This window comes from Mustela erminea, chromosome 8 (assembly GCF_009829155.1).
Source record: "Mustela erminea isolate mMusErm1 chromosome 8, mMusErm1.Pri, whole genome shotgun sequence".
Lineage (NCBI taxonomy): Eukaryota > Metazoa > Chordata > Mammalia > Carnivora > Mustelidae > Mustela > Mustela erminea.
This window is the reverse complement of record NC_045621.1, coordinates 55861437-55873958: the sequence shown is the minus strand read 5'-3', so window position 1 is coordinate 55873958 and position 12522 is coordinate 55861437. Positions and strand designations below refer to the sequence as shown.

The following is a 12522-nucleotide window of genomic DNA, read 5'->3' as shown; positions in this document are numbered from 1 at the left end:
GATGCAGCCGCCCTAGCGCCATGTTGTAAACGGGGCATCTGAGGTTGGAACCTGAATCCTGCTGAGCCCAGGTTCCAACCTGTTACACCACACAGAACCACAAATGCAAAATAAAGCAACCTAATGTGATCTAGTGCTCCAGTGTGGGCTCGCAGACACACCTGGTCCCTGGGACTAGAGGCTGCCTGCCCCAGAGGTGGTGGCACAGGGGGTGGGGGTGGGGTCCAAGACAGTCCACAGACTGCAGGTGAAGAGACTGAGCTGCGAGCAGCCTCTGGAGAAGCCTGCTGTCCCCCAGAGCACAGAGCACACTTTCCCACATGTGATTCCCACAAAGGGCCCCGAGGTCTAGAAGGGAACAAAGAAAGGGAAGCAAAGAAGGGAGCAAAGAAAGGTCACCAGGTGTTGCCTAGCTTCTGTCTCACCAAAGGTACTGAGGAACCCCCAAATTCTAGCCATTTGAGGAAGGAAACTTTTGTACAGAAGCAGGGTAGTCTGTCGCCCTCCTGAATTATTCATCCTGTGTTGCCTTTCCATTAAAAAAGGTGAACTATTGGAGGTGGGGGGGCGGGGGAAGGTGAAAAAAGGAAAAAGGAAAAAAGGTGTTTCAAATCCCTTCCCCAGCCGCACACCGGACTCCCCACGAAGCGCTGACAGGAAGCGGCCTGCCGTACCTGGGCTCACACAGGAAGGCTGTGTTCTCGCCATCTGCTCTCCAAACGAGCCACTCCCTGAAGGACGGGTGGCAGAACATGCGGGTCTTGTCTCGCCTCTTAATGAGGAAGCAGGAGAGCGCCTCCATCCTCTGCTGGAAGTCCTCCCACCCCTGCTCCCCTTGTATGTGGCCTGCATTAATAGCCTGGAAGATCTGCTCGTCAGTCATGGGGTGGAGGGACGCCAGGGCCACGTTCAGAATGGGCAGCGCTCTCTCGAAGGCGGACTGGGTCATGAACTTCATGTTGCACTGCAGCAGATAGAGCTCGGACAGAGACACGGGCACCACCTTGTAGCTGGCGCTCTTGATGACCAGGTGTCCCCTCTGGAAGAGGTCCAGGGTGAGTTTGAGGTACAGGTAAGAGCCCAGGCTCCGCAGCACCAGGTGGCTGCTCACTTTGCCAATCAGGGCGGCGTCGGCCTTGCCGTTCAGGGAGATGTTGCTGAGGATGTCCTGGCTGCTGTGGACCCGGTGCTGGACGTAGGCATGCAGGTCACTGTGAATGTCCTTGTTGTCCGGGAAGTCATCTAAGGAAAGCTTGACGAAGGGCAGCGTGCTTACGATTTCCTGCGGGGGAGGGGAAAAGAAAAGGAAAAAAAAAACCCACAGCGTCACTCCACAGAGATTTCTTTTTTATGGTAGCTGCATTTCAAACCAGACTCACTAGTTTTCTTTCAAGAAGGATTTTCATGGATTACAGGGACTCATTGTTTTGTATTAAAACATGTAATAGGATAAGTTGAAGATAAAAAGCTTATGTGAAAGAAATCCTGATGCGAGATCGAATCAGTAATGGCTTTCCCGAAGCCCTCGTCCGAAGACTAGGAGCCGAGGGAGACCGGAGGGCCCCAAGCAGACAGCGAGCTGGCCGCACCAGCCAAGGGCCAGGAGCTCCTGAGGTGACCTGATACCCATAATCCTTACACTGTGCAGAGGTTACACAACAAGCACAGACACAAACCAGCACTGTGTATCTAAGAACATGGCCAGGCACCGAGATAAGAGGCATCCCTCACCATGCATCAGATACTGGGACTGCAGAACCCAGCCAGGAAATCCGAAACGGGCCCGCCCCCCGCCAGGCTATGCCCCAGCCCCAGCCTGCCCTGACATAGCTGCCTACTTCAGACTTCAGTAGAGCCTACCATCTTTTTTTTTTTTTTTTTTAAACTGCTGTCCTTTCAAAGTCAACTTTGAAATGGAAGTATAACTTACAAACCATAATGGCATGGTGTCATTAATTTTCACAAAGTCAAACATACCTGTGTAACCAGCAGCTAGAAACAGAACATCGCCAGCTCCCGGAAGGCCCACGCCCCCTCCCAACCCAACCCCACCCCCAAAGATCAGCACTATCCTGCCACCTCACAGCAGAGACGGTTTCGGTTTTTTCTTTAAACTTCCCACTATCATCTCTGAAGAATTAACTCCATGTCCTTACTGAATGTAGTAATTGCAGCGGGCAGGCTGAGTTGAAGCACTCCCATTTTACAAAGATGCTAACAGACCTGTCAGAACTTACACAGCTAGTACAGAAAATATGGGACGCTGTTCCTGTGCTCTATCGATTGCCAAATTCTGCTTCCTGTGTGATAAATGACTGTAAAGGGTATGAATCAAATGGCCAGAAAAACAAACATCAAGCTTGGCTGAGGCCTAATGCCACTTCTAATGAGGAAAGAAAGAACCCAAATGCTATTTTTAAATAGACATCATCATAAAAGGCAAAAATCAAAATCTAAGAGTAATGTCTTTACTAAAAAAGGACAGGGGTAGAGGGAAGGAGTCAAAGGTTGTTAAGATGTAATTTAGGGGTCACATGAGGGGAAAGATGGGGAAGAGAATTAAAAAAAAAAATCAAAACACCGCTCTATCTGGCTGCGTGAGGTAGCTAGCTCATGCTTAAGTCGTATGAAAAAAACGGACCTTCTTTAGGCCTTAAAACTATTTCCTTTCTTCAAAAAACAAAAACAAAAACAAAGTCCCACTGCTACCTCACACAAATTAACTAGCAGCAGAGCTGACACTTGCATTTTAGAAGTGGAGGGACAGTGCCATGCTAAGAGGAGACTTTCCTAACACCCTGATTCATGTGCCTCAGATAGTAAAAAGGTTCTGGTTTCACCCATTTGGGGCTCTGTGGACTAAATATTTCAGAGTCCTAATACAGTTTTCAATTCAGCAGCTACATGCTTTATAACAGTTAATGTTGTTAATCACACCATAAAATTTAGGTATGGGGTCTTGGAAAGAGATCTGAGACTTCTTTCTTACCTGAAAATTCGCTCTTACAGTCACAATCAACTTCAGCCAGGCAGGAAATTTAGAAATAATTTTGGTAATAAATGAAGAAAGCGTATCTCCATAGTCAGGCTTATGAAACTCAGCCTCGTTTAAGCCATCTATCAAAATAATGTATTCTTCTTCAGGAATTTTCTGCTCTAAAGGATAAAATAATTTTTTTAATTAAGAAATTATACCTTTCTATAAAATGGCATCACCCAGTGTATTTTAATGCACATTTTAAAGTGTGAAGAAAAAAAGGCTTACATATCACAGAACTGGTTTTCCCAGAAGCCTACTTCTATTAAATTTATAGTGAAAACCAGAGCACACAGCCAAGAGAAAAACAAATCTTATAAACAGTGTTCAGAAACACATTGCATTACACCCATTGGCAGAATCTCACCTGCATATATGATACCGTTAGCTTTTCATAAACTCCTGTCACTGGGGTGAGCTATGGCAAAGATAACTAGCACACATGGAGATTAACTCTGGAGAAGACTCCAGGTCCTCCCCACAGAACCCTCTCAGTGGATGTCAGGGAATAAAAACAGACCCTCATAGGCAAAGCACCTGGCCCAAGGCACACAGGCAGCCCATAGTGAGAACCTCTCTTTTATAGACTTCTCAAACAGGGCTCTTTCCCACAAGCCTCCAACTAGTTTCCCATTTATTAGCACCAACTTTCTGCCCATGAAAATGAGGAGAAGTGATGACAGATCTGTTTCAATCCCCTTTTCTCTCACAGAAGTGTTAATGCAGGCAGGTAAACTCACCCACAGGTGAGGGACAAGGAGGAGAAAGGATAAGAAATGCAGAAACCCAGAAGAGCACACGGACATCTACCTTGCTGGATATTTCAAGGACGAAAGAAAGAAAGAAAGAACGAACAAATGGAGAGAAAAAGCGAGGGGAAGGAAAGAAGGAAGGAAGGAAGAAAAAAGAAAGAGGGGGAGGGAGGGAGGAAGAAAGGAAGGAATCAAATGAACGCTTCTAGAAAAGCCTTTAGGTTCAACTCAACTGAGCAGAGGCGCTGTAAAAACATATGCTGGCAAGTCGCTCAGTCGAGCAACTTATTCCCCTGCTAGGTAGGAAGGAATATGAAATATGCAGGCAAGAGTTTACAGGACATAAGTCCTCTAAATAACCTATGGTTATAAAATTAGCTATTTTGGAAATGAATATTCAACTGTGGAGGTAATTCTTTTTTTTTTTTTAATTTAATTTATTTTATTTGACAGATAGAGATCACAAGCAGGCAGAGAGGCAGGCAGAGAGAGAGGGAGGAGGAAGCAGGCTCCCTGCTGAGCAGAGAGCCCGATGTGGGGCTTGATCCCAGGACCCTGGGATCATGACCTGGGCCAAAGGCAGAGGCTTTAACCCACTGAGCCACACAGGCGCCCCAGTAATTCTTTATTAGAGGCGTTCCTTTACAACAACACCATTCAAGAAGCATGGAAGGGCTTTGTTCCGGGGAAGAGAAGGAGCTGTACACAGATGCACCCACATCCTCCCTAGGCGCCCACCCTCACTCCCAACCAAGACCTTTGGAGGACAATCCTGGGGACTCAGGCCTCCTAATGAGTGAGGAGACAGAGAGAGCGAGAGAGAGAGAGAGAGAGACTGCTCCGAGGTACCGTTTCTTAGGCTGGTGAGTGGTTCCAGCACCCCCCTCCTGAAGGCGGCCACGGGGTCCTGCACGCAGGACCTGAGGCTCAGCACGCTCTGGAGCTGGGGCTCCTTTATCAGGAGGTCCCTGTAGGCGGCCAGCTGCTGGGACCGGCACAGCAGGGCTGCGATGCTGTGCACGAACTCGGGCACCAGGCACGTGTATGTGTTGTCGGCTTGGCAGTAGTGGTAGGCCACGACCTAGGCAAGAAGCACGGCCATCAGTGTCCCCTTCCCCCCATCACATACTTCCTCCCAAACCCTAACAGACACAGTGTTCCCGTCCACCACGGTCTCGAAGCACGTCGCCTCTATTCGCCAGCATGGAGTCATGATTTATCCTAACTGGTTCAGCCATTCTTTCATTCACACGCTTTGCCAAGTTCTGGGCAGACTTTTAGTAGCCACAAATCCATCTTGATTAGCACTAAGATCGGTACACCTTACTCCTTACGGAAAACAAAGAAATAAAACTCATTCATAAAACCTGAAGCCTACCCTGGCTTAAATCAATGCTGAATAATCCCAATGTATTCAACAGTGGGAAGTGCCCTAGTCAGCGTGTTTCTGCTTTGACAAACAGCAGCATCTCCTTGGGAAGCTCATCGGCAGCTCCCCCGGACCAGGTAATGTTGGCGGCTGGGGAGCTCTGCCGAAAGTCACAGCTGCTGCTTTTCCCAGACAGGAGGGCCGGGCAGCCTGGCTCAAACCCCCTCCCCACACCTGACACGGTGGAGAAATTCAACAGCAACAGAGTTTGAAGGACCCAAATCAGAAACCACCAACTGTCTGCCTGTCCTGTCATTAAGACCTCTTACCTGGGGTACTCTTGCTATTTTACCAAGAGCTCCATTTTTGCATTATTATACGCAATTACATCTGTTTTAAGATCCCTCCTTAAATTCCTTTCTCAGAAGCCAAACTAACAAATCTCTCTCTCTCCCCTGACTCCTCTCTCCAGAAGGCTCCCCCAGAACAGGAGATTACCTTTGAGGCAAGGTATTTCACGGCATCCTCTCTCGGTCTCTGGTTCTCAGGAGCATCAGGCGCAGACCCAGGGGGTGTTCTAGCTGTGTTGGTAACACCTGCAGAAGAACTTGGTGAAAGCAGTGGGGTGACAGGAAGATCCTGGGAAGAATCCAAAGCTGCAGAGAAAGAGACCGATCTCATTATTACAACCTCAAAACAGGGCCACGGTGAGACACTGAACATATTTCTTGATTAAAGGCAGAGAGTATTTTAACAGGTAAGGAATAAACACGGTCCCAAATGCAAAGGTCCAAAGGAGGACACCAGCATCCCTCTCAGTCTTGCCTTCTATCCACTCAGATGCCTTCCTGGGAGAACTGCTGTTTCTTGTTTCTTTTACTAAATTCCTTTTGCTTTTAAAAAAAAATCATACTCGGGGCACCTGGGTGGCTCAGTGGATTAAGCCTCTGCCTTCAGCTCAGGTCATGATCCCAGGGTCCTGGGACCGAGCCCCGTGTCAGGCTCTCTGCTCAGCAGGGAGCCTGCTTTCCCCTGTCTCTCTGCCTGCCTTTCTGCCTACTTGTGATCTCTATCTCCGTCAAATAAATAAGTGAAATCTTAAAAAAAAAAAAAAAAACATACTCTTTCACAGCTCACTCATTCCTGTGTACCATGTTAGAGACACCTTCTTTTAACAGGCTTATTTTACATAAAATAAGACAGGACTAGTTAGGTATTTAACTATAACCCATATTTAGTTTTTAAGCCTTTGGTAAATCTAGCAGAGAGGGCACAGGCTGAAGAGAACAGGGAATAAGAAAATTGTGCACAGACTCCTCCTGGCTGCTTCCACAGCCTGGTTTTAGGACCCAAACTCCCCAGGACAGCCGATCAGGCCTCACTGCCCACATAAAGAGGGAGACAGGCCCTATAGGGAGAAGGATGGCCTTACCCCAGGGGAGGGAGACAAGGAGGGGGCGTTCAAACGGTTCTCCCATGTGTGCCGGCAGATCTGACCCGCAGCTGGAGGGACGTGGGGAGAACAGAGAAGGGATGCCTATCCAAGCCACGCCCCACCTCTGCCTTACACCCCATCACCTACTAACCGCATTAAACACGCACATACTTTTAGGCGGTGAACCGGGGCTGCTGGAAGCAATCTGCCTCATGCGGCTTCCGTGGCAGCTAAGTGCCACCAGCTTAGAAATGATGGCTGTCTTCCCAAAGCCCACGTTTCCAACAACCACGGCGCCTCTATTTTCTGTCAGTTCTGTGTTCCTCAAGTTTTCTTCTATCTGGTGAAAGAGCCAATCCCTTCCCACAAACACAGAGTCTGTTGTTATGCTTGGTACTTCAAACAACAGGGGTTTCAACAAAATGTCCTGTGGCTTGTAGGGAGCAAATCGTGCTTGGGGGGAAAAAGAGATAATTATTTTAGAAGAATGCCATCATTTATACACTTAAAAACTCAAGTTAGCATTGCTTGTAAGTTATACGTAGTACTATATAGCCTTTAATTGTATGCCACCAGGGATCTGTAAGTGTTTTCAATCTGGTTCTATTAATACTTCTGTCATATCTCATTTATAATCCTCTGTGGGTTTTACAAAGGGTCCTATTAAAATGACCAGATAGTTCTGTCCTCACGACTCAGGACAGACGTGCAGAGGATTAGAGAAAGCGATGCAGGAGGCCAAACCAGGTCTCATCAGTTTGTGTGAAACAGTATCTAAGACCGGTCTCTTCCACTACGGTAGAAGGCGAAGGGAAAGGCATCTGCCTGGAGACAGGGCCCCAGCTCTCATCAGGCCGTGACGACGAGAGGCCCCCTCGGTGAGGCTGCGGACCACCCGACTGTGAATTACAGGAGGTGGCCAATGGCTCATGGACCTGAAACAAAGCTGATTTTCTGTTGGTGACAAGTGAGTGTTATCCAGGGCGTGTTAAATTACCCCTCACTTCAAAATAACATATTGCAGAATTATTTTTCAACTGCAGAAATGAATTGGTCACACATTTTTAAGGAAGAAGCCCCAAACTGTCAAAGAGGGCCTCCCAGCACTGACAGACCCACTTTTAGCAGTACATGTCATGTTTCTAACTGAGCTGACTTAAATGCTGGTCATCACAGATCCTCAGTGTTGGGTGACCCCATTCACGATATCCACTGTCCCAGCAGAAACAAAGGTAAGTACCTTGAACTTCCTGTGCCCTACCTCCGGCTGTATTGTGCCACGGCAATCTAATGGACGTTCGAAGAGGGGCATTTCTCTGCCCGTCTAAATAACTCAGATCTTCCAACTTGGTGGAGCTTGTCGCTGAAACAGTAAACTCAAGTTTAGTTTTTTCAGAGTTGATTTTAATATCATACCCAAACTACTATCAATCATAAATCACTTAGCACTAAGCAACTGTGTTCAGGCTTTCAACAAAAATGACTTCAAGGTAATTTCGGTTTTGTTTGCCCACGCCAGCTTGTTTTTCCTGGCAGTGAGGTTAACTGAAAAACGGTAAACACCAAGTGTTTCTCATTCTCAACGTTGTGTTGCTAAGATTGCTGGAATTCTCCATCATTCCTGGGAAGAGACAGACTTCACCAAAAATGTTTAGGAAGGAACCTGACCCTCACACATCACTCAGTGAGGCTGCAGTACTACAGCAAACACACAGCTGGGTGCTAGAGACTTCTCGGACTTCTCAGCAGTTCCGGAGAGCCTTCCAGGGTGGCTGGAATTCCAACCTTATCAATTAAATGAGCAGAGTCTGCAGTTCCATCCCACAGAGCTCGAACACGAAACGTCAGCTCCCGGCTTGAAAGGAGTCATGTGGATTTCATCGGAAATAAACATATTCCCAAACTTTAGATTTTTATGTATAAATGATATACTATACTACAGGTATGTACTTATTTAAATTCTAAAAAGAAGTAGTATTTACCAGTGATCAAATCAGTAAGACTCAGGGCACACAGGTACCCATTATAATGCATTAAAATCTGCTTGAGCATACATACCAGTTGGATTATAAAAACAATCAATACAAAATAGTGTTGCTAATTCTTACCAAATCTTAACAATAAATACATGATACATGTTTCTGCCCAAAAAGAAAAAAAAAATAAGAAGAAGAAAACCTCCTCTTATTTGCATATACAACCCAGGCGACAATGAGAGAATTCTCAATAAAATTAACCTAATTTGCTTGTGGGTTAAGTGGCCCAACATAATGTACCACTGACCCAAGACATAACAGTTCTCTTCTGGGACATAAGCACAGGCATCATTTGAGGGTAAATAAGTGGGGAGCAGGAGCTGACTTCCAAGGGCGAAGGCTTCCAGGGACTGGTGCAATCATTGGGACCAGGTTTCGAGGGAAAGAAGTCAAGTTGGGCCATCTCTCTGCTGAAAACCTTCTGGCTCAGAGCATCCAGCCACTGGCCAGCACCACTTGCTCAGTCTGGGTCCTCCCTATTCCCCCCCCCCGGCTTTCATCCTTTTCCTCCTCACTGTTAACAACCCCCACGCCCCACCTTGACTCCTTCATTCAACAAGACCTGTGTGGCTCCAAGCTCTGGCTCTGTGGTGGCATGTCCCCCCTTGCCGCATTCCCCAGATGGCAATCCACCACACGCCCGGTCCCAGGAGAGGCATCTGATGCCTTGACTTCACAACAGCGTATACTTAATGTTCCAGTATCCTTCTGATGCATAGCCACAGTTTATTTACACTTATGTCAATACCCCCACACAAATCTCTCCTATGAGAAAGATTCAGCTAATTCCTTAGGCAGGACTTCTAAATGGACCCAATTTCTGGGAATCCAAAAGCAGCCTCTAGCTTCTCTCTGGGTTCTTTACAACTAGGTGTGTGAAACTCCCCGGTGGGCCACCGGGACCCTCACCCTGGCTCCCGACACTTAAACCGCCCGGAACATATATTTCTGGGCTGCTGCCTGAGACCTGGGACTCTGACCCAGGCCTCTGCAAATGCCCCTCTCCTCAACACATCTTACCATGAACGTGCCTGCATGCCGGCAGCTGAGGGAGGAGCATCCACCGCTGTAACCTATAAGCCAAGTGCAGTACGGAGCCGGCACAGCCTCAACTATCTGACCGGCCACTTCAGCCCTGGGCACCTGGAGCCTCCCAAGGGTTTCCTGTTTTCCTTCTTCTCCTGACCCCTCAGAACACAACATTCAGTTCATAATTTCGTGACAACTGGAACGATTAAGAACATGAGACTCTATAAAGGCTTTGCAAAGAGAGGATCGCGATGGGGCCCCAGCTGGACCCAGATACAGGAGATGGTGACGCTGCAAACAGCCCTGTTTTGAAATTTCCAGTCACTACATCTCTGGCTCCCAAGTATGCAACAAAGTGGCCTCACCCACTCCGCAGCCTTCCTGATTCTCTGTTTCAAGCATGATTAAGATGCAGTGAAATGGAGTAGCTCGGAGAGGGTGCTGCCAGCCAGGAGCTGCCAGTCGCCTCTGCTTCCTAAGCTGTTGTCAAAGCCACTGAGAGAGACAAGTCGGGACAGCGGAGCTCCAGCCACCTGCTAGGCCCCTGGTGTGCTCCCCCGGCAGAGCAGGCTACCAGGACCACAGGGTGCCTTCCCACACATGCGCACAGTAGGTTCTCAGACACAGAGACTCACTTCCGATATTTAATAATAACTGTTTTCAAAGTCTCAGCTGGACTCAGGGTCAAGAAAAAAAAAAGCAATAATTTTACGCTGCAATAAGCCTGCTGCTAGTAAACCTACAGTTAATTTATACACTCACTGCACGCGCGCACACACACACACACACACACACACACTGCATCTAACATCTGAGTGAGAAAGACATTTCCGGATGCTAAGGAGGAGAGAGTTTTTTAGGGAGTGGGTAGAGTGGAGGGAGAAGCAGAAGGAAACATCCCTAAACTGAGCAAAAAGAAACACCTGTTGAAACACCATGTCCTAACATATTAAAGGTAAATGCCACAAAGTCTAGGCAATTTCATGAAAACTGGCTGGTCATTCTGTTTGTTGGTTTCTTGGAAAACTAAATACTGTGTCTATGATCCACTTAGGAAGCATTTCAAAAGAAAAAAGAAGTTCGTCAAAAACAACAGAACCTAATCACCCAACTTCTAGATTATCTAAGATACCACTTTAAAGCCTTCTCTTCTGTTTTCTAACAAAGGAATGAGGTGTCCATGCCGCACATTTGATGTGGTATAAAGTAATAATCTGAATGTAGCATTTGAAACCAATTCCACTCCAACAAATACCTTTACAAAGAAAGTCTTTCTACAGTGAATCTCCAAACCCAGCCAACTTATTTTGATAGTCTCCGACATAAGAATTTTACTGTACTAGACACAACAGTGAAGAGATAACCACAGTTCTTGGTAACAGGCTCACTGACAGCAAAGGCTGGCAACCTCAGGAACCTGTTTCCATACTCTCACCCCCCAGGGGAGGCCAGAACCCTCGGGGCAGCTGTGAACAGAGGCTTGGCATCCCCGTTCCTCACCTGCCAGTCCTTACTCTGCTCTCATTAGCCCAATTTAATCGTTTGATGTTCCCCAAATGCCAATTTATTTGTGTTTATGTGGATCTTCACATGCAAATACTTCCAAGGGATTGCAATAATGGTCTTGGACATATTATTTTAATCCTTCCAACACTGAGGGTTGCCTACTGCCCCCTCTGAAGCAGCTGGCCTTCTAATCACTAGAAAAAGTGCTACACACAGTCTACACAACCTGAATCTTTTACTCTTTTCAACGACACGTGGAAAAATCTTGCCATGACTTCTGAACTGAGGTTTGGCTTGAGGGGGAAGGAAGATTGGCAGTGAAGGCTCTCCCAGACTCCTAGCTTGTTAACAGATACCATGAGGTAAGGAATTTGCTTGTTTCCAAAATAAGCTTTTAGCTGATAAAACTTGCAACACAGAAGAAGTGAGCCAACCCATTAGGCCAGGCAGACACAGCTCAAACCTGGAGGTAAAACCCTCCCATTCCACAGGAGGTCTAGCTCCAGTGCACACATAGACCCTAATGAATGAGCACAGCAGAAATCTGAAAGCCCTGCTCTATAATCACTGCATTGTCCTGGAAAGGCTCAGCTCCTACCCATTGTTGCCGCACATGACAGGCCACATGAAAGAACATCAGGCAGAAACATCACCCCAAATGGGGGGCTTTCAACACTAGCAATGTGTTTACTAATTTTAAAACAGCTTGGCTAAATTGAATACAAGTTTTCTATCTTGTTGAAGTCAATAAAACTATCAAGTTCTGGGATCGTACACACGAACCGCTCATCCTCATGAGGTAGTCGCGGTATAAAATGCCTTGGGTGTGTCATGCTGTACAGTTGGGAGTGGGGAAGAGGTGGGAGGGCATAAAAGCTTTTGGAAGAGCCATCACTGAATATGCAGAACGCTCCCCAGAACGTCTCTCCGGCAGACATGCCAAATCCCTGTTCTGGAACAAGGCCATTTACATCCTTTGAAAGTGAATTAGAGCTGCCTCTCAGACTTTTCCATTAGGGCCATTTATGTATCAGCTGCTTCAGAGTTCCACTGGAAAAAAAAAAAAATGCCCCACAACAACCAGACTGACCTGCCATCTCCCCAAGAAGCAGTATAAAAAAAAATTCTTTGATGTAGGGAGAAAGAACCTGGGTCTTTGTGTTAGTAGAGGAGAAGTTTTAAGTGCTCGGTTGGAGAAAAAGAAGGACTGAAACAAGGTCATCTTCTAAACTCAACCCAGGAGCATGGAGTTCAGAAACTCGGGACCATAAAAGCAGTCAGCACAACTTAGAACCAGGGTTCTTTCCTTCGCCCACCCCACTGCTCTCCCCGCTTGGTGACCACTCACTATCAACCAG

At 47.0% G+C, this 12522-nt stretch overlaps 1 protein-coding gene across 8 annotated transcripts in view; it reads right to left on the bottom strand.

Annotated features, from left to right (window-relative positions):
- TANC1 (tetratricopeptide repeat, ankyrin repeat and coiled-coil containing 1) overlaps positions 1-12522 on the bottom strand; it is a 232017-nt gene that overhangs the window by 45716 nt on the left and 173779 nt on the right. For 6 of the 8 annotated variants that reach the window (XM_032355656.1, XM_032355651.1, XM_032355657.1 and 3 more), the window contains 6 exons: positions 7834-7956; positions 6765-7046; positions 5657-5814; positions 4639-4870; positions 2990-3156; positions 675-1282 (listed from right to left, as the gene is read on the bottom strand). In XM_032355656.1, the coding sequence (XP_032211547.1) occupies positions 675-1282; positions 2990-3156; positions 4639-4870; positions 5657-5814; positions 6765-7046; positions 7834-7956 (1570 nt within the window). The remainder of the gene's footprint in view (positions 1-674; positions 1283-2989; positions 3157-4638; positions 4871-5656; positions 5815-6764; positions 7047-7833; positions 7957-12522) is intronic. The other 2 variants (XM_032355654.1, XM_032355655.1) reach the window with 1 other exon arrangement.